Consider the following 22,595-nt stretch of genomic DNA (forward strand, 5'->3'; position numbering starts at 1 on the left):
ACACAACTTGATCGTCTTGTCTGCTTTGCCTTTTTTAATCTTCTGCAGCATATGATAGAAATCCTACTATACAAAAGAGTAAGCATGTTCCAGACGACCCTACATTGGTGCACCACCAGAGGGCACTGCCGTGGAGGGAAGCCCAGATGAGGCAGCCTGTCCCTCCAGAGAGTGCACTGTGGTGGGAAGCCCAGGCTAGGATCAGGAGGGGAGCAGGTGGCGATCCCCACCCACCCTCGATTTCACCCAGCTGGGATCAGGAGCGGGGAAGGTGGCAATGCCCATCCACTGCCTTAACTCAGCTGGGATCAGGAACGGAGGAGGTGGCAATGCCCGCCCCCCCTTCACCCAGCCAGGATAAGGAACGGGGCAGGTGGTAATGCCCACCCCCTTCACCCGGCTGGGATCAGGTGTGTAGCAGGTGGCAGTGGCCATCTGACACCTTCACCCAGCAGGGATCAGGCGTGTGGAGCAGGAGGCAATGCCCGGCCCCCCTTCACTCAGCCAGGATCGGTCATCGAGGAGGAGGCAGTGGCCACCTCCTTGGCCTCCCCTTTCTAGAGCCCATTGTATTTTTCCTGCAACGGGCTTTGTTGCTAGTCATCTGCATTTGGAAATCTGCATATTGAAATACTAACGTGTGAGAGTAAAACTGATTTCATTCTATGTAAACATTTTGTTTTCTGAAGTCCTTAGAAATAAAATTCAGATTAAAAAGCTACAGTTCATCTTTGCAGCTTCTGTGCAGTCCCACATTGGGACTGCGCATGTGCAGGCCAGCCATGGAGAAGATTTTCAGAGCTTTCTAGGAGACTAGGAGTGCCTGTCCTCCCTTCCGCTCTTTCTTGCTCTTTCCGCTCTTTCTTGCCATCACATGACCAAGAGGAAGGGGCGCTATTCCCTCAGCTCTCTCTTTTTGCCTCAGCGGAGAGAGGATCTCCGTGCTCTTCTCTGCTTTTTCCTCAAATCCTTGAGGCTGAGGAGAATTATTTCTTTTAATAGTTTTTATCCCTCCCTAGACATTCAAGTGAAGAATAAAATTAAATTTAAAGAATAAAAATCTCTCTTTTCCTTTGTCATTATGGCTCAAGAGAGGCTTCTTCAAGATGTTGGAAAAAGCCCATCTGATTAAAGGCACCTGCTCCTTCCCTGACTCCCTTGAGTACTAAGGGCTAAGGCCAGAGGTGTGGCCTGTCAGAACCTCCTCAATACGGCCTGATTAAAGGCACCTGCCCCCTCAGTTCTGAGGGGAGAAGCCTGGAAATGAGGCCTGACAGACCCCTCAGTTCCCCAAAGGCTTTTCCTGCATGCCCCTCCCCTCCTTGGCTGTGTCAGCTCTGAGTGGAGACCCTTGGAGGGGTAGCATAACAGATCTGTCAGTTTGGAGGCTGAGAGCCAAACTACAAGTGACGCCTTACACAGGTTGGACACTTGTCAGCTTCCCTCAAGTTTTGATGGGAAATGTAGGCGTCCTAGTTTTACAGCTTGGCTCTCCATTACAGCTGCAAGACCAGGACGCCTACATTTCCCATCAAAACTTGAGGGAAGCCGACTAGTGTCCAACCTGTGTAAGACGTCACTTGTAGTTTGGCTCTCAGAGGCTTATTTTCCTAAAGGCTTTGCCTGCCTGCCCAGCTGAATAACAGCTCTTCGACTCCCTTGACTGTGTTGGCTTTGAGGGGAGGCACCTGGAGGTGTAACTTAAGGGCTGCCTGGAGTCCGAGGCTGAGAGGCTTTCGCCCCAAGGCCCTTGGGAATGTGTCTGCCTGACTCAAGGAATCCACCCCCCCCAAGGCTCTCAGTTCCAAGGCGAGGGCCCTGAAGGCAAGCGGGTAACAGAAGTAACAGTGAAAGAGCCGCCTGGAACCCTCCACAGCATTACAACTGCCACTGCTCGGAGAGAGTTCTTCTTGCAGTAGTGTTCATCCCGTCTCTGTCATTCCTGTGTGACACCATTTCTAACACGAGCCAGCTTGGTATAGCGGTTAGAGCATTGGCCTAGAATCTGGGAAATTCAGATTCAAATGCCATTGTGTCTGAAAGGCTGGCCTGTGGCCTTGGACCTGCCGCATTCCCTCAGCCTGGCCTGCTTTGCAGTTGTGGATGGAATGGAACGGTATAAAATGTTATAGCCAATTTTAAGTCCCCTTTGGGGCTTAAGGGTGGGGTTTAGATAAACTCCACACCTATTTTTTGAAAGGGTGTCTTATGTTCCTATTCAGAAAGGGTACCCCAGGACAAGAAGTCCTTGACCCACAAACTTTCATTAAATTGGCTGTTGTCAGGGCCCCTGCTGCAGTCTTTTAGCAAATTTATACTTCGTTTCAGTGGTCATTATCATTGTTGTTGATGACGTGCAGATTAAATAGCATATTGTCTCTAATTCAGTGACTGTTGAATGGTAATGCTATAAGCTGTTGGCTTATGTGAGAAGCAGAATTTTCATACTGTGATTTTTCCTTGAAGCTGCTAATCAACAGGTCGTTACAATCTTTTTACCATCCCCTTTGAAGGATGCATGACATATGTTTTAACCCCTCCCTGAGGCATAAAGAGTATTGGCCAAAGTGTTACAAAATGTTACTGCCATTGACCATCTCCAATAGCAGATTGCCTTTTTGTACAATATGATTAAAAACCCAGTGACTCTTTAAGGACTAACATTTATTTTATATGAGCTTTTGTGAGTTCAGCTTATGCCTTCAGATAACTGTCTTTCACAGCCTATAACTGTAATGAGTGTGACATGTTTGTTCCTTCAATCTGGAACTGGACTGCTCCAGTCCATGCTAGGACTCAGTGTCGTTGTTGTTTTTTAAAAAAGCAGTGGCTCTCACTGTGTCTTCACACAGAGACTGAGAGCCATTTTGGTATAATGGTTAAGAGTGTTGGGACTCTTATCTGGAGAACTGCGTTTTATTCTCCACTTGAAGCCAGCTGGGTGACCTTGGGTCAGTCACAGCTCTTAGAGCTCTCTCATCCTTACCCACCTCACAGGATGATTGTTATGGGGATAATAATGGCATACTTTGTAAACCACTCTGAGTGGGTGTTAAGTTGTCCTGAAGGGCAGTATATAAATCGAATATTATTATTATCATTCATTCTTCAGTCCTCTTTGGTGAGGAACAGGCTTGCTGTCGAATCCTTTAAATTCATTTGTCTATTCTCAGTGTTTATTTCTTTTTTCAAGAGAAAGTAAAAATCCAGTGTTCTGCTGCCATGTCTGCCACTCAGAGTTTCCTACAGGTTTTTTTTTCATATCTGTGTTGCTTTGTGAACTCAAAAGACCCCAAATCTTCCCCACTTCTCCTCTCAGGGGAGGTCACCTGTCCTCCCATTAATTGAACTATTCAGTATTTCAGTTATGACAGAAAAAGGGCATTATTTTTGAGTGCTCCTTATTTTTTTAAGGAGGACAGATGAGAGAGCCTATTCAGGTCTAGTCATCTAATTTTGTGTATTCTAGTTGTGCTTCACTATCTTATTCGTATATATCTCTACAATCCTGCAGAGAATTTCCCTGCTGTTGGGGGAGCTGACTGGCAGAATTCCAACGCCTGGGATGTTTATAAAACGCATGATAACTAGGGTATCCCCCTTGAGGCTGCAGTATAGTTTTTTCCTCTGCTTTGTTTATGGTTGGTTACTGACTCTTTCCAGGGCACCCCCCCTTTTGGGGGGGGGCTAATAGTTGAAAAAGAGTATCCTTTGCCTTTTCAGTCTTAGTCAATCCACGTTTTATTAAGATTGTTCAGTGTTTTCTCTTTCACAATGGTAGTTCTGTGTTCTTATATACCTGTATGTGTCACCTTGGCAGAATTTAGTCTTCAGTTAAAGTTTCACACTTCAAGGAATACCCACATTTGTTTTCTTCTTTCCTAGACAAAGCATATGTGCATCTTTCTCATGCTTTTAGTGCTCTTTTCTTTCCAGAGCACTCTTGTGGTGCTGTGACTCTGAGAGTTAGTGCCGTCTCAGGGGCCACCCCTATGGTGTGGAGTCCTTGCTATGAGGGTGTGTTTCTAGGTGGCTCCTAATCTTCTACAAAATGACTTTGTCATACTTTCACCTACATACTTTACCTTTCCTTTGTCCTTGTTTTACTGCAAATGCTCCATGTCATTGCAATGCATCGCAACTGGCGCCAACTCCTTGATACTCTGTTTGAAGGCCTGGGCTATTTGGCCTTGTGACATAATGTGATGATCCATGGCCTGCCCTTTTGTTTGCTCCTCTGCTGCCGGGGACCCCCATCTTTGGGGAATTCCCTTGCTAATCCACTGGCAAGGTAATTTGTTTTTATGTTTTATTCCACAGCCATCATTAATCTTGAGGGCAGAGTGTCATGTTCTTTTCAGCCTCCAAATCTTATTAAACCAGCACCCTGTGAACCAAACACTGCATCAGCATTAGTGACATTCTCCAAACCTGAAAAATCAACTGGTCTGCCAGTCAGCTTGGCTTTAGTCTGGCCTCTGTTCTTTTCAAATGGCTAGTTAGTCAGTAAATCTCTTGGACTGTGGGTAGAGATGTAAAATTTCCAAAAATTTTGAAGCCATAGAGAAAAGCTTTTCCCCCATTTTTTCCAGAAAAAAATGAAATGTTGAGGAAATTGAAATATATGCGATACTTACTGTACTGTCAAACCTAAACTAATTTTACTGCTTTAGCAACATAAAATACATCCTTTATAACTTGCTTAGCATATAAAATTGCAATATTTGACATATTTATCGAATTTAAGTTATAAAGTTATAGCTTTCTATAAGCAAAATTGCAAATATATCCAGTACTTGAGACAGAAGTGCAAGCTGATGCACCCTATGCTGCCTAGTGTGGTGTAGTGGTTAAGGTCTGTAGACTAGGACCTGGGATGACCGGTTGTGAATCCCTTTCTGGGCCATGGAAGCCACCAGGTGACCTTGGGCCCATCACAATCTCTCAGCCTAGCCTATCCTTACAATGGGGTTGCCAGGCCCCTATACCCTCCCAGCAGGAGGAGGGGGAGGACTGGTACTTACCTGGAGGCTAAATTCCATACGGGCACTTTGTGCACACACTCCTGACACTGACGTGATGCCATCGCTTCCAGGAAGTGATGTCATTTGTGCCAGCAGTGGGTGTGCTCCCGTGCTTCACGTGGGGCCAGTTCAGTCTATTGGGAGCAAAAATTGGCCTCTGTGAGACACTGGGAGCGTGCCTGCTGCTAGGTGTTATGGCATCATTTGAGGAATGATGGGAGACCCTGGGAGCGTGCCTGCTGCGTGCTTGCCCAGGAGGTTCTTTGGGCCCACTCCCCATGGCTTTCCCCCCTGCTGGCCAGGTATGTGGTGATGGGAGCAGAGGCTGGGAGTGGGGAAAGTGGGGAAGTGCCCACACTGGGGGAATGGGATCCCTACCTCACAAGGTTGTTGTGGTGGGGATTAAATGGAGGCGTGGGAAACAACGTGAAAAGCTGCATTGAGTCCCTGATCAAGGAGAAAAGTGGGATGTCACCATCATTTGCTCGTTTTTTAGAAAACTTGAAGTTTGTACAAATTGAAACAAGCTCCTCTACTCTTTCATACTTCCTAGATGGAGAAATGTGTCTTGGATTTAAGAGCGGTCTATATCTACAGCATTTCAACCTTGTCTTTAAAAGTATTTCACTCATTCTAAAAGAGAAAATATTTCATAGTTTTTTTAGTCCTTCCTAATATTTCTAATTTCTCCAGTGGTCCAGGGTAGGAGAGTCACAGCCAACGAAAGAAGCTTCTCCCTGGAGGCAGGCAAGGTTGTCACTCTTCTGCTGACTCATGTTTAAAGTTGCCGGTCCCCCGATGGAGTCAAGGGATCTCCTGCCCCCACCCTCTGCCCCTCGCCGGCACTCACCTGGCTGGCAAGGGGGAAAGGCAGGGGAACAGGCCCCCTGCAACGCCCTGCTGGCGCCGGTCTCATCTCTGTCTGTCTGGTGGTTGTTTCTGTGTGCGCGTAAAGAAAAAAATATTGGACATTTTTTTTAAAAAAGGTCTTGGGGGAAAACCCCCCCAGAAAAACATTTTCTTGAATTTTTCCAGTTTTTTCTGGGCTTTCCCATCTATAACTGTGGGGTAAGATGCAAAAGGTGGGGTTGGATAATGACCACACACAAAGGCACGAAGATGCAAACCTTTACTTAGTCTAAGGATCTGTGCATACTCTGAACAGGAAAAGGGGTGAGAAAGAAACCTCGCCGGGAGTGTGTCCAGGAGGCTGCCTTCTAGGATTTCCATGTGAGAGGGAGGGGCCCTGGCAGTACCTGCCAAGTCATGCAGTGGGTCTTGCTAATACCTTGTGATCAAATATATGAAAGAGCTATTCAGAAACATAATAGGATCAACGGCTCAATAGCTTTGCACCAGAGCAGCAACAAATCTCACACACAGTATTACAGTTTGAAAGATCAGCGAATAGTCTAAGTTTGCTTTTAGTACTATGTATGGCAAGATACTTTTCACTGTTAATGTAAAACAAACTTGGTTTCATGACCTGGCAAAGTTTTCCTTGGTGCATTTGAGACATTTGTAGATAGTGTGTGTCTGTCTTACGGATATGCAGTATCCGCCCCCTGATCTCCAGACAGAGGGGAGCTTAGATTGCCCTCCACGCCGACGGCAATCTCAACTCCCCTCTGCCTGGAGATCAGGGGGCGGGGCCACCAGCCATGTGACCATTTTCAGGAGGTTCCAGAACTCTGTTCCACTGCATTCCTGCTGAAAAACCCTGGAGACAGCCATTGATTTAAGAGGGAGATAAAAAATGGCACTTTGTAGCATGCACAACCCAGAAGATGCTCTCTATGATCTCTCAATGTTCCAGAGCAGGAGGAGTCTGGTATATGCTGTTAGTACCCCAGCACAAACAGCCTACAGTTTCCTCCTTTCTGCACTACCAGGGCTGGTAGTCACTGGAATGCATGACATACAAGGCTTCTGTCTTAAGCCTCACAATTAGTGATTTTTTTGGTATCAATATAAGGCCCTGGTTTCCAGCTATTTGTTTATGCACAGTCTTCTTTAAACAATTTCCAAGGTGTGGTCATTAAAAATGCTTTAAAAATTGACACACACACAATCTGATACAAAAATGCTGTCAAACATTTTTCAAATTAATTCCAGTTAATTTCCAAAGGCCTGGCAAAGTATGAATGTTATACATGTCTCTGAAACAAGATCAAAGAACAAACCTTTCAAAGGAGAGAATTTTTAGCTTTGGAGTCACACCTAAAAGGGCTCCTTTCCTAGTAGAGGGCAATCTCTCCTCTATTGCTTCCATGATACCTACCTCTCACTGCCTCTTCCTATTTCCCCCCAGAAAAACTGCATTACAGTTGCATTCTTTGTAATTCCCTTTTCCCATCTTCTTTCTCCTGAATCCATTCCAAGCACTATGACAGAACTCACTGCCTCCCTCAACGCATATATAGAGAGAATGTTCAACATCTTCTACGTTTCTTCAGTGTAGGCAGCCCTTTGCAGAGGCCCTGAGCTTCCATCCCACCATTATGTAGGTTTACCAGGGCCCCTTACCCTCCCAGTGGGAGGGGAGGGGTGACCTGGCACTCACCTTAGGAATTTCTCTCGTGCGCTCCTGGCACAACGTGATGATGTCACCTCCGGAGTGACATCATCACACAGGCATCAGGAGTGTTCCCGCACTTTGCACTGGGCTGATTTTTAAAGAATCAGCCAGTTTGGTGCCCAAATAGGCCTGGCACAAGTCACAGGAGCACTCCCGGAGCCTGCGCCAGGATATCACTCTTGGGAGTGACATCATTGTGTAAGATTACGGTGTGTGTGTCACCGTAGCAAGACTGCCCCAGGAGGCCTGTTCCCTACCTTCTCCCTCTGCTGGCCACGTAAGTGGTGGTGGTGGGGACAGAGGCTGGGAGCAGGGGATCCCCCACCCCCACTAGGGTACCAGCAACCCAACCCTTTGTCTGCTCTGTTCCATATCCACACTACCACCTGACTCATAGGAGACTGGATCTCCTCAGCACTTGGTATGCCTATCAGTACGAGCCAGTTAGATGTAGTGGTTAAGAGTGGAAGGACTCTAATTTGGAGATCCCGGTTTGATTCCCCACTCCTCTGCTTGAAGCCAGCTGGGTGATCTTGGGTCAGTCACAGCTCTTCCAGAGCTCTCTCAGCCCCACCCACCTCACAGGCCAATTGCCATGGGGATAATAACAAGACACTTTGTAAACCACTCTGGGTGGGCATTAAGTTGTTCTGAAGGGTGATATATCAATTGAATGTTGTTGTTATTATTATGATGCACCATTGTAGTGAACCACACTGTAAATTTCACAATAATGTTTTGAAGGTAGAATGGGACAACCCAAGCCTGTTAATGTCACAATCTAATTATATCTTGTTTGTGTGAAGTACTGCATACTGTGTATTTCAGAAGGGCAAATCAGCTTTTTGGGGTGTGTGATTGGCAGGGTGTGTGTGTATATAAACAGGCTCTGGCTTGCAGTTAAGTGATGTTATAGAAGAGAAGTTTCAAGTACTGTTGTTTTAATGATTATAGTTTCCTCTAGGTCAAACTTCCTTATGTATGGGGGTTAGAAGTGCTGTACTGAAACAATCTGTCTGGCACAGGAGTTAGATTATTCTACTAAATATATTTCTATTTGTTTTTCAGAAACAAGACATTGGTCAGGTCTTGTTGGATTTGATCTATGATCACTTAGGTGTGACGGAGAAGGAATATTTTGGTTTACAGCACTTTGAAGAGTCAGCAGATTCACCAGTAAGAATAGCTATAAATATTAAAAATGTAAATCTTTGAAATGTTCAATCAGTAGGCCATCTAACATATTTCTGCTTTTGCAGAGATGGCTTGAATCCAGCAAACCTGTTCGAAAACAGCTAAAAGGTGAGTAAGGCTTTAGAATCTTTCTTCAGCCTTGGAATCCTTTTAGACTGAGAGGTGAGATAATAAATAAAATGATGAACTTATTTATAGAATGGCTATTGTAAAACTGCTGCAATGATCCTTGGTTAATATGGTTGTAAAGAGATGTTATATACTTATTCGCTGAATTATTGTTTAACCATAAATACCGGAATCCTGTGAACACAACACGGCAAAGCTATGAAAGATGGTGCAGTAAATTACTGGGACTCCACTTCCCATGATAACTTTAATTGTGCAGTCTTATTAGTGCTTTTGGGTCTATAGCCGCCCTTGGAATTTCTAGTTGTAGTGGTCATGAACCGTGCTTTTTGTCACTGTTAGATGATGAGAGCAGTTTTTAAATCCTTCCTTCAGGTGTAGACCTGGTAATTTTACTTCTTTGGTAAATTTGAAGAGAGGTGAGTGCCATATGTTGTATTTATGGATAGTTTGAAGATTCTTGAGACTGCATTTTATTCTAGGAGAATCTGGGAAAGATCATGATTACCCTTATCCAAAACGGCATTATGTTCAAGATGCAGATTGGAAGTGGGATCTTTTAACAGTTAGCCTGTTGTTGTGTTAAATCAGAATTGTGCCTGGCCAGGCCCGTATTATTCATAAGGCCGACTAGGCTGAAGCCCAGGGGCCCCACAGGGACTAGGAGGCCATCAGGGTTTTTTTTTTGCTGAGGCACTGTTACCTGTGCCCTAGGGCTCCAGTGGCTTAAGGCACTCTGCACAGTAGCAATACGTGTACATATACTGTATATTTATTCATATATATACTGTTGGATAGCCCAGGCGAGCCTGATCTTGTCAGAGCTCAGAAGCTAAGCAGAGCCAGCCTTGGTTAGTAATTGGATGGGAGACCTCCAACAAAGACCAGGGCTGCAGATGCATGCAATGGCAAACCCCCTCAGTCTCTTGCCATGAAAACCCCACTAGGGGTTACCGTAAGTCAACTCTGACTTGAGGGAACTCTCCACTACCACATAATCCCGTAAGTATACTATATATTCTGGGTTAAAAGAATTGCAGATGCCACTAAATTTTTGAATTCTTCCTAATGAAACAAAGTTTAATATTAGTGATGTGTTCATTTTCCGTTTTAAGAAGAGAAACATCGTAGATTCATTTTTTTGCTTACTTGAAGGCGTGAGTGGATATGTTCAGCAGATCTCTCAGTAGTGTTGCCAGGTCCCTCTACTCTCCCGGCAGGATGGGGGGCGGTACACACCAGGATGAAGATCTTCGTGCACGCGCTTTCGACGCTGATGCGATTATGTCACTTCCAGAAGTGACATCATCATGCCAGGGGCAGGCATGCTTCCACGCTTTGCATGGGGCCAATTCAGGCCATCCCTGCAAAGAATGGGGCATTGGTATGCCCCACCAGGAGTGTGCCCTCTGCGTGCTTGCCTGGATTGCCTGCCAGTGGTGGGTGATTGCCGAGTGGTTTACTAACCGCTGGGAGATATCCTGCCGCTGGCGGGCAACTGAGAATTCTGTCTCTCAGACGGAGAGAGAAAACATCCCCCCAATATGTTGTTTTATGGAGTGAAATGTATTTTTCTCTTGACCTTTTAAAATATATGTTCAGCAGGGGGGTTGGACTAGATAACCCTAGAAGTCCCTTCCAACCCTATAATTCTATGATATATAAATGGAGTAATAGATTGCTTTTATTTTGTCCTACCTTGTAGGAGGTTTCCCCTGCAGCCTACATTTTCGAGTAAGGTTTTTTATACCTGATCCTAACACACTGCAACAGGAACTAACCAGGTAACCTTTTATTTTCAAAATTTGCAGCTATGTTAAAGAACTTCTGCTATTCTAGAGTTCATAGGAAATATACCAGCACCACTACTTTGTACATGTAGTTGGCATGAAGACATTCACTTGTTAGAATTTCATATTGGGAATAAATTATTAAAGTATTTCAATAAAAAGGGTTATGTGTATGCATCAGCAGGTAAATATTGCAACAGCAGATACAAAACTTTTTATCTGCTCTAAATCTATTTCATACTTCCATTCTTCTTTATTGTTCTTGCAGTTGCTTTACACTAAATGCTCTGGGAGGGGGGGGGTAGGCTTGCAATTTCATATAGTAATCTTTTGGTGCCAAGGGCTGGAGAATATTGCCTTTCCTCCAAAATGTCAAGGTGACTTTAGTATGAACTGTGGGTTGGATCCAGAAGTCCTGTTCTCTGGACCGTGAAGCCTTCCTCTGGTGCAAAGAATCTGGTGCAGCTGAAGAAGCACCAGCAGAAGGCTCCAAGGCGAGTGGAATGGAACTTCGGGGTCCAACCCTGTAAATTTAAAACGTTCAGAAGTGCTGCTAACATAATGCACCTATGCAACAGTCTCCATGCAACTAAAATGGTACCGCAAAGTGAAAATTGCTGCCAACTCATGAGCGATAATATGTACATTGTTGGGGGTGCAAATTTGATCGTGATACGTTTATTCCGCAAAGGTTCTTCAGGGTGCCATTAACATTTTTGTTTGTTGTATTTTAGAACTTTAGTTTTGTGAAATATAAGCTTGTCTATAAGAATTACCTATGCAACCCTCAGCAGAATTACACTCTTCGAAGTCCATTAAAGTCCGTGTGGTGGTGGTGGTGTAACTCTGAGGAATGCACTATGTATTCCTTTGTTTCAGATGGAAGTACTAATTCTTGTGTGTTTATACATTGACATATGACATTGTTCATAATGGAGCAGTCTTGGGGATATTGGCAGGGGCAAGGGGTAGAGTACCTGTTTTTATGTTTGGGTCAGTATCACAAAATATTTCCAAATTCTGATTTGTAGACATTTATTCTTCTTGCAATTGAAGGCTGACATTTTGGAAGGAAGGTAAGAAATCCTCATTAAACCACTCAAGAACAGACAAAACTGCTTTATTATTCATGTGTGTGTGGGGTGGAGCATGTGAAATGTAGAGCTTTTTGAGACACGGGGAATGCAGCACTATAAGGAAGCATAACTGAGCTCCTATAGGAATTGAATTTTGCATGAGTGGACAAGATCAGTAGCTGGGCTGTCCAATGGTATTGCTGTATGAAGTTCATCAACTGATTGCAAGTAGTCTTTCTTATGAGTAGGTGTACTTACTAGAGTTGAATTCCAATCCTTAATGGACCATGATTATCAGCACACTGTAACTTTGTATGATTCAGTGCCTTGAGTCTTTGGAAAATATATTTTAAATAACTAAACTGCTTTTAATAAACAGGCACAGTATTTTGGAGTTCTGTCCAGTTCCCTGTTTATTCTCCACTTATGACAGTACTGGAATTGTGTATGAAATCTTTGTTGAATTCATTGTACCCAGCATTGCTAATAGGTTGGTGGCAGATCAACTCTGGATCATCTAAATCAGCATATCTGGCTTTCTGCATTTTTTTGTTTTCAAGTGCTAGATGGAAACTTTACCTAACCTTCCACAAGTGGGAATATGTTTCGATGTATTGTCGAAGGCTTTCACGGCCGGAAACCCACAACAACCATCGGGAATATGTTTGTTGCTCTCTAAGCCAAACTTGAAACAGAAGATGTAATTTTTAAAAGTTACACATCATTGTACAACTGTTCCATGTGAATATGTTGTAAAGGTTATTCCAGTGTTGCTGTAGTCTACTAAAAATAAACTGCAGGCCTGAAACATGAGATAGGATTTGAATAAATAAAAATTATTTATTAGTTGGCTTATGGTGATCACCACCTTGTCACATACCTGGTGAGGCAGCAACAGCTTTTGTCTGAACCTGAAGCTCATTCTGGGTCTTCCTGGTCTCTGTGCAGCCACATATATGAGTTCCCGGTTGTCCTGGAGGACCTCCTGAGAAAATGGTTGCCTGAAAATTACTGCTCAGATCCCTTTCTTGAGGGCCAAACTAGGCCGTATGCATGACATAATTTGGGTTGGGGGGATAACGTGTGACATCAAGGAGCTGAAGTTTGCATGCACTCCGGGGCCCAGTTTGTCTCAGGAGTGCATCTCGGGGGGTGGGGGCACTTCAGTTTCCCCACCCATGCCCTTTTCCTGAGACCGAATTATCCCTGAGGGGGGGGCCTGCCTCCATGCTGTGGGGTGCCATGTGCTGCAGCCAATGCATATGGAGCCCCACAGCAGTGCAAACAGGCTTCCCTGTGGCCATTTTGTCTCATGAAAAAGGCGCAGGAGGAACGGTCGAAGCCCCTCCTCCCCATGAGCTGTACTCTCAAGCCAAATCGGAACCAGAAGCTTGGGGAGGAGTGAAAACCTTCCCCCTTCTGTTTCCTCATTATTTTCATGCCGTAAGCATCCCTGGCACACAATTTTCTACTTCCCATGAGCAGACAGTGTAAAGGTGAGTGCTCTAAGCAGGCGAGCCACAACAGCACACAAATGGGTCCCAGGCTTGGAATATCTCAACAGAACCTTTTTATAACAGGGGCTCTTTGTCTTATCTGCTGCCAATAGCAACATACAACGTCAGTTGTATTGCAGCAGGGGAGGAGTGGGAAGAGCGCCACGGGCCGTGTCTTCCTACACCACTGGGAAAAATACCTCCCGTGTTTCCTGTAATCCCTACTTTACTATGGAAGATTGCTGTAAATGAAGCACTTTGCATTCTTACGGTCCTGTGGTTGCCTTGTTCACATAGTAATTGCAGTTGTCCAAAGGCCAGTGCCTTCATTTCCCACTGCACCACAGCCTCCTCTCCCAGAGCAATAGGAGCCTCCTCAGACCACAGTCTGGAGATAGTGAAGCTAGCAGGATGGAAGATCCATCTGTAGCTGCGTTTGTGCTTGCTGTGCGCAAGGTCTTGTTTAAGTCCTACAGGCTGTTGAGTAGGAAATCATCTGTGATTAAATGGAACACTTCTGAGCTGTCACTTCTAGTTGAATCCTTGATTTTTTTTTTCATTTCATCTTCGTGGCTTTAAAGCTGTTCTGACGATTTTGTATCCCGTTGATTTATTTATTGTACACCACTTTTCAGGATTTCAACGTGGATGATTTTGTAAGTGAATAAATAAATGGAACCATTGACCTTCTATCTTGCAACCTTCAGATAAAGAACTGAGTCTGGGCTGCTTCTATCAGCAACCTTGGCTCACCATTCATAACTTGTTTTCTAATGTTATAGTGAAGAAGGGTTACCGAAGAGGCTTGTATGATTACATCCACTAGTTCAACCACAGATAGTGTTTATCCCTTGTTCTTTCCAAGTTAATGGGTAAACCTGTTGAATTGATGTGACCAGGCTGTCCATTTGCTTCCTTGATTGCCATCTTGTCTTCAGAAGTCTAGTGAGTCTCACGTACAGCCTGCCATCAAGATTCAGTAGTGCTCTATATGACACTGCCTCTTTGTGAAAAAGTGGATTTTTGCATCCCGCCTCTCATCGAAAAGAGTTATCAGTTTCTTCCTTCATCTCCAAGATGATGGGCAGTGACCATTCCACATCCTAGAAATCTGAGCCCTGTCTTTCTACTTGTCCCCAAGGACTTCAGGAAGGATTGCAATCTCTTCTTATGCTACAGAGATTGCAAAGAAGTTTCCAAGTCTCCGCTCAAAAAATGGCCTCCACCATTTCATTGTTTTATCAATTAGCAACCCCATCAGAGTAATTTCCTTGTTTGGTGCTTGCTTAAAAATGGTGCCCTTACATGATGTCTTTAAAACTGCAATCTAGTCAGTAGCCTTGATGTTAATCTCCCGTTATGCCATTTCTTGAATCAATACCTTCCACTAGGTAGACATTGCTAATCACACCCATATGTGAGATGGCACAGAGACCATGAAAAAGCAAAATGAGTCGCTTAACTGATGTTCTTTACCTGGTCATCTGTGCGATCATATAAACCATCCTCCTTTCCCACAGCAGGCATCTCTTATGCTGTATCTTCTGAGGGAGCGGCTTGAGGTGGAAGGAAGGGACTGAGCGGAAGAAGCCTTTGCTTGTGTCATAGAGACATGCACAGAGGCGTAGTCACCTTTCTCAGGGGAGGGCATTTGAGCACCAATTTTTATCCTAGAACTCTAGAACTTCCCAGCGTTGCCTTTTGCAGAAGTACAGAACCCCCATGAAACAACACAGATGACCAGTGATAGAACATAAGTTACAGGTATGCAATTTGTGGTGCTTGGAGAATGGTACGGAAATGCTTTCTAAATTTATTTTTTAAACTTACATTAAAATGCTAAATATTAATGCCAGCAAGGAATGTTCATGCAGTGTCTTGTCATGTACCTTATAGAATTCCTTTCTTCACTTCCAGGTTGTTGTGCCCTGTAAATTCAGCTGTGGTCCTGGCATCATATGCAGTTCAGTGTAAGTAATGCTGTTTGTTACTGTCTGTGAAATATTTGGGTCATATAAGAACGAGCCAAGGGTTTTGATCCATATTGACTGGTTTCTCTGCCATGTCCTGAGTGAGTGATGCGATATGCTGCTTTTGACAAGTTGTATTGAAATTCAGTATCAGTTGGTGGAACTTGACACTCGGACACGAGATCCTTAAGTTAGAGGGCTCCTTTAGAAAACATTATGAAGATGTTTTGTAAACAGGATGCTCTGTAAATGGATTCAGTTCCGTGAGTAAGGCATATACCAAAATGTGTGATCGACCTGCTTTTTGAAATACCAGTGTGATCTTGTTACCCTTTAACTGATTTGTGTGGAATAGACACTTTAACACAAGTGCTGGGCTGCCCTCGCTTGCAGTTCCACACTACACTCCATAGGCTCCCATGCAGCTCTGGAGAGGGTTGCTCCTTAGGTGCATGAGGGCCCAGGCCCTCTCTGTTGGGGCTACAGCCTTTCTTTGTTTTCCCACTAGCAGCTGGTAGTCAAAGGTGCGCTGCTTCTGAACCTGAAAGTTGTACTGAGTTTTGTCGGGTAGCTGTGAAGAAATGGCATCACTCTTTTTATATATGTATTAGATGTGCAAGTTTGCTTTTTAGTGTGTGTGTATTTAGAATGGATACCAAGTTCTCGTGTTTGAAGTTGTAAGACAGGAGTTTATTGGTTACAAAAGAAGTGTGGATATGATTGGTTAAATAGGTATCCTCGGTGCAACCGGGTAAGCGAGGACCCTTCTAGAATCTTGAGGAACAGAAGCAGAAGAGACAGTTAAGATGCTGACAGTTGAAAGAAAGAGTCCAGTAGCACCTTTAAGACAAACCAACAGGTACACTTCCTGGACACCACTGTACAACTACATAATGGGCAGATAAATACCACCTTATACCGGAAACCCACCGACCGATACTCATATTTGCATGCCTCCAGCTACCACCCTAAACATACCACTCGGTCGATTATCTACAGCCAAGCCTTATGTTACAATCGTACCTGCTCCAGTGCTCTTGATCAGGACTCCCACTTAAGAGATTTACTACAAGCATTTTTGGGGCTACAGTACCCACCAAATGAAGTGAGGAAACAAATCAACAGGGCCAGACTAGTACCCAGAAACAGCCTGCTCCAGCCTGCTCTAAAGGAACTAACAACAGAACACCATTGGTTGTTACCTATAGTTCCCAGCTCAAACCCATCCAACGTATCATCAGTGATCTACAACCCATCCTGGAAAATGATGCCTCTCTCTCAGAAGCCCTGGGTGGAAGACCTCTCCTTGCCTACAGACAGCTCCCCAACCTTAAACGACTTCTCACTAACAACCATGAATCAGCTAGCAGAGTCACCAACACAGGTACCAAACCCTGCAACAGACCCAGATGCCAACTCTGCCCTCATATCTACCCAGGAAATACGATTACAAGACCCAATGGCGTCAACTACACTATCTCTGGCTCTTACAGCTGCTCATCCTCCAACATGATATATGCCCTCATGTGCCAACAATGTCCATCTGCTCTGTACATTGGACAAACCAGCCAACCCCTGCGCAAAAGAATAAATGGACACAAATCTGACATTAAAAATGGCAACATCCAGAAGCCAGTGGGAGAACACTTCAATCTATCAGGAGATTCCATCAAGGACTTAAAGGTCACCATAGTTCAACAGAAACCTTTCAAAAACAAAATCCAACGGGAAGCTGCTGAATTGGAATTCATATGTAAATTTGACTCAGACTTGGATTGAATAGAGACTATGAATGGTTATCTCATTATCAGAAGTAACTGATTTCATTACCAGAAGCAAACTGATCCCATTATCAGAAGCTACTGATTGTATCTTCTCCCCCCCCCCCCGCTCACCACCTATATATATCTGACCAGTTTCTTCTTACCCTCCATGCATCTGACGAAGAGAACTGTGGTTCTCGAAAGCTTATGCTACAGTAAAGTTGGTTAGTCTTAAAGGTGCTACTGGACTCTTTCCTATTTTGCTACTACAGACTAACATGGCTAACTCCTCTGGATCTATGACAATTAAAGGATGACAGTTGGGAAATGATAGATATTGTGCTGGTGAGAATTGGAAGGGAGTAGAGTAATGAAGTTCAGGGAGTTATGCAAGGAAAGAATGTTATGGTCAAAAGATGATGATACTGAACAGAAAAGGCTATGGCAGAACAAAATGTCAATCTGATGCATTTAAAGTATGTACATAGAAATTTGTATGTTAACTTGTGAATCAGTCTACTTGCTCAGGTTGCTAACATTGGTTCTACGTGTGTTTTTTCATAGTGAATAATATACATTTAACCTATTACCCATTTACCAGGGGTAAGAGAAGGAAATGAATTGTCCCTAACCTTAACCTTACAATTAGCTTAAGTAAAGTGGATACAGCTTACTCAGAGGTGTAGTTTAAAGCAAAGCTCTGACTACTGGCAGTGGGAAAAGGAAGTAGATGGTATTAGAAATAGTTATATTTTGTTTGGTAGCCGAGTGGTAGCAGAGTTACATATCCCAATGTGCAGTAATTAATCCTCAGGCAATCAAATTGTAGAAAGAATTTACAGTTTACTGAGATAGATTCCGTTAATGCCAATATCTTGCAGTAGATAGAAAGATTCCTAGTCTAAAGAGTTACTTTCCCTATATGGTCAGCTTGTCTGGCATCGAGCCTGGGTGCGGGTATGTGGATGAGGCCTTTATGGCAGGAGCTCTGAGAAATACATCTTTACCCTTGGAAAGGCCATGAGGCAAGAAGAAGAAATCTCCCAAGAGACAGAGGAGGCGTCAGGAGGCATTCCTGCCTTAGACAAAGAGAAGTACCTTACTATCAAGACAGATAGACACGCAGTGCCCCCCAATGTCCAGGGCATGCTGAGTTACTTATTCCGTATGGCAAACAGAAGAGGCAAACCACAAATGCAAACCGTCCCATTGTGCGTTAAATATGGCACTTGAATGTTTCTTGGTCTTGTGACCGATAAAATACTGTGTGTCGGTGGAAATATTGGCCCCTGATGAAGTGAATGCAATATGAAACAAGCTGAACATCAAGCCGGCAGCTTGTAGGGCCAGGTGAAGCCCCCAGTGGGCTTGCACCTTGTCTTTTGAGATCCACCTTCTCACGAGGAAACCCACAGAATTTTACTCGTTCTTCACGACGCTGCTCCTTGCAATCTGTCAGGAGTTTGTCGTCCTTACTGGTGCTTTTCCTGTGTTTCAACATCTTCATCTAAACAACAGACTGGACTTGGTTTACTGTTTTGTTTCCAATTTCCACCTGGAGGTCTGCAGTTTAGCACAGGCTGAAATTTCACACTGAAGAGGATTTGCTTCTGCAGTACTTCCCCAAGGGACTTTGGTCGTGGTATCTTTTGGATTCACCTTTGTATTTAATTGTAGATGTAAGAGATGTGTAGTTTATGTATGATAAGGAATGGTTTTCATGTTGAGCCTGAGGGCCGTTTAATACACAGAATTTTTGTAATTATTTATGTAATTACTTATTTGCAAGTGTTTGTTTTGCAAGTGCTCACAGAGTTACTTATTCCATCGTGTGGTAGTGTGGAGTCAGTGAAGTGCCCCGCGTGAATCCATTTTGCAGGCAGTGAAGTTAGTAGCAGAGTTTATTGCTGCTGGCCTGCTTCCTCTTGGGCTGGGTGGTGCTGCAGCTGTGTGTAACTGCGCTCTGGCAAGAGTTCCTTTATTTTATTTATCAGGTTTATCGGCCTCTCTCTCTCTCCCCCTCTCTCTCTCCCTCCCTCTGTTGTCTTTTGTTTTTGGGCTCTGTTGTTTTGCTGTTGGTGCTGGTTTGTTTTTCTCACTCAGTTGACTTAATTGGAATTGGGCAGTAGCTGGAACGATAACAAGCCCTTGCTGTTGTTGAAGATTTGAATTCTGGTCTCACTACTTCTAATCCAGCCCTCAAACCGCTACATCATACCACTTCTCTACTGTTTGATACAATTTTGCAAACATCTTTTTTGCTTGCTTCGAAGTAAAGTTATTTAGCTGGAAAGCTGCATGCAGCGCAGTAGTCTAAGTGGTTCAAAAACGGTGAGATCAGATATTCTGCCCTCCTTACTGTAAAGCTGTCCCTCAAACCTGCGTGTGTGTGGATGAGGCTGTTCTGTAAATGACAATGCCTTCATTTTGTCTTTTGTTTTAAATGGTTTCCTTCTCATTAACTCTGTTCACTGATGTTGCCTATATTTTGTTAACTGCATAGCCAGATTTGTTTGTCAGTACTTCCAGTGTTAAGGAATGAGAGTGGCATGATCGCTTCTAAATTAAGTTGCAGTGATATGTGAGATATTTGCAATTTGCCTTGTTTGGGAAGTGTTAATGTTTGACAAGTTTTATTCAAGTTAATGTTTAACTGTCATTTATCTGAACTTGCTGGCAAGAGCCAGTTAACTTGCTACCAAATATAAGCTGCCTTCAAAGGCATGCATCTGCATGTACTAGAAACAGAATTCTCTCAATAAATGTTTACCCATTTTTGTTTCTTTACAATGGTCACCATTGATGCAAGTAGAAGGTTTGTGAATGTTTTGTTGGCTGAGTTCAGGCATTACTGAACATGGTTCTAAATTTCTAGAATTTATTCCCCAGTTTATAATTTGAAAAAAAAATGAGTGGAAGAAATGGTTTTGTGTCCCTTTTTTGCAACAATTCATGGCCCTTTGCTCATTTAGAACAGTTGTAATCCTGAGTCACAACGCAAGCTGCTTTTTTAAAGTCTCCCCAGTTTTAAAGCTGATTCTGGTATGTGAAAAATTGCTGCGTGGGACAACTTCAAAATACAGGAAGGTCCTCATCTGTGTATTAAGGTGACTGGAGTGGGACTTTAACTAGCAGTTACAGAAATACACTGCCCCCCCCCCCCGCCATGTACATTTCTTCATCCAAATGAAAGAAATGTACACTTGGGGGAGGGTGAACAGAAGACACATTTTCAAAATATACATTGCTATTCAGAACAGAATTATGCAGCCAAATTCAATACCTGCCTCTCCGGCCACTGCTTGCTAGGGGTGTGCACAGGGAAAAGATTCGGGTTTCCTGCTTCGGGTTTACCCAAGCTGCTTCAGGATTAGCTGCTTTGGTATGCTTCGTAAAATTCGGAGCATACAGAAGATCACAGCAGGAGCTGTCAGCTTTTTCACCTGATGGGAGGCGGGAAGAGGGATCTCCCTCGTCCCATTGGGTGAAAAAGCCAGCCTGAAAACTTTAAAAGCTCAAAGCAGCACTGAAAAGCCCTACTCTGAGCTTTGAAAAACTCCAAGGTGGCTATTTCATCCAATGGGAGGGAGTTCTCTCTGCCTCCCTCCCATTGGGTGAAATGGGAGGGAGGCAGTGTGTATGCTCCGATTTTTTCAAAGCTCAGAGCAGGGCTTTTCAGCGCTGTTCTGAGCTTTGAAAATATCCAGGCTGGCTATTTCATCCAATGAGAAGGAGACAGAGGGAGCTCCTTCCCATTGGGTGAAATAGCTGGCTTGGAGTTTTTCAAAGCTCAGAGCAGGGCTTTTCATCCAGTGGGAGGGAGGCAGAGGGAGCTCCCTCCCCTTGACTGAAAAAGCCAAAGGCATTTCCCTTGCCCTTGGTTCAGCTGTTTGGCGGGGATTTCTCCACCAAACAGCCGATCCCGGTTTAAATGCCCCTTTCCCTGCTGCTTTGCAGGGACAAGGAAAGGGGCATTTAAACCCTTGACCCGAAGCTTCCCGAAGCAATATGAATTGCTTGGGGAAGCTTTGATTCAGGGTTTCTGAATCGGGCCCAGCTGCTGGGCCTGATTCAGAAGTCCCGAATCTTTGCAAATTGGGTCAATTCGGGTATTTTTCCCAAATTGGAAACCCGAATTGCACACCCCTACTGCTTGCAAACAGCAATCCATTCACTATGCTGTTCTGAAAAAAGCACTTCTGAGCTTCACACAGTTTTAGCAAAAATCAGGGTGGCTGATTCAAATCAATGTTTTTAGAAGTTCTGATTCATGTGCTTCCTCTACTAATCTGTTGCTGTGGTGAAAATATACCCATTGGCAACTAAATGGGGACTTTATACTGTCCATCTCAGTCCTGATCCTGCAGTCCACACACATGTTGGGGTGGAAGCAGGGGAACTGCTGGAAAGTTAAGGATTTCTATTCGGCCCTCTTTGTATATGTGCTAGGAGACAAAGCAAGATCACTTTCAGATCACTTGCCCAGACCTGCCCACGAGCAAGGGTGGGTAGCTGTTAGGCAGAGGAATGTTCTTCTATGAGATAGAAATAAATGCTTCTGCTCTTTGGTCGACAACACTTCAAATATTCAGTGTGTGTACAATAACACATTCAGTATCTGTGATCTTACTGTGTTTTATTTATAGCATTTTATTTGAGAAGTCATATAATTTGCATCTGTGCTTTTTTAAACCGAACTGCAGGCTTTTAACTCAATGCATTGTGCCACAGCATGCTTAAAAGAAGTTTAATTATGACTTTGTGTGTTTGTTTGGATTGGCAAATTATAGTTATGCCTGCAGAGGTGCTACAACCTTGAGACAGGAGGGAATTTAGGAAATTTTACAAAGCTGGATGAAAATGAAAACAAAATAGTAGCTCTCCAACATGGCTTTCTTGCTGTGTGTGAGGGACTACAAATTGTGATATGGGATCTAAAGATCGAGTAGAACAAATAATGGTTTGACTTGAGATCTGAATCATGGATTCATTTTTAAGAGTTTATGTATGGGATTGTGTCATCTGTGTGAATTCAAGAATTAGGGAGCTTTCTCGCATCTTAAATCAGTAGTGAGAATTAAACATACAAAATCACAGAGATCAAACATTGCAACCAATTCATAGTAAGTGAGAAACCAAGAATATTATGAAGAGATAATAAAACCAGGAAGATATAAATATATTAAAAAGTTAAAAATAACAAAACCCAGTTCTCAATAAAGTACTTATATAAAATAGCCAAACAATAAGTAACTTCATACTGTAAGCTTTTTGTATATAATACCAATAAAATGTTGAATCAACAACAACAAAATTTCAATCATCCTATCAGGCAAATAAATTAAAGATTTTTTAAAAAATTACCACAAATCCAAAATCTACTGAAACAGACCACAAAAATAATCTCAATGGAATATAATGGCAAACAGTACCAAAATGCAAATTAGGACCTAATATATATTCTAACACAACTACCCAATCAAGCTCCATGGGTTTTATGGTTTTTTGGGGGTGAGGAATTTAAGATACGATTTATATCACTAAGAAAAAAGAAATCTACCACTTTTAATTGTGG

The 22,595-nt window shown here is 43.5% G+C and overlaps 1 protein-coding gene across 6 annotated transcripts in view; it reads left to right on the plus strand.

The window, feature by feature from the left end:
- The window catches only part of PTPN3 (protein tyrosine phosphatase non-receptor type 3), a 178,779-nt gene that overhangs the window by 68,470 nt on the left and 87,714 nt on the right, over positions 1-22,595 (plus strand). For all 6 annotated transcript variants that reach the window (XR_008597804.1, XM_054990820.1, XM_054990821.1 and 3 more), the window contains exons 3-7: positions 8,671-8,778; positions 8,862-8,904; positions 10,631-10,709; positions 11,747-11,791; positions 15,205-15,257. Coding sequence is in view for 5 of the 6 variants with exons in the window: in XM_054990820.1 (XP_054846795.1) it covers positions 8,671-8,778; positions 8,862-8,904; positions 10,631-10,709; positions 11,747-11,791; positions 15,205-15,257 (328 nt within the window). In the remaining variant the exon portion in view is untranslated. The remainder of the gene's footprint in view (positions 1-8,670; positions 8,779-8,861; positions 8,905-10,630; positions 10,710-11,746; positions 11,792-15,204; positions 15,258-22,595) is intronic.

The sequence above is a fragment of the Eublepharis macularius genome, chromosome 11 (genome assembly GCF_028583425.1).
Source record: "Eublepharis macularius isolate TG4126 chromosome 11, MPM_Emac_v1.0, whole genome shotgun sequence".
NCBI classification, from domain to species: Eukaryota; Metazoa; Chordata; class Lepidosauria; order Squamata; family Eublepharidae; genus Eublepharis; species Eublepharis macularius.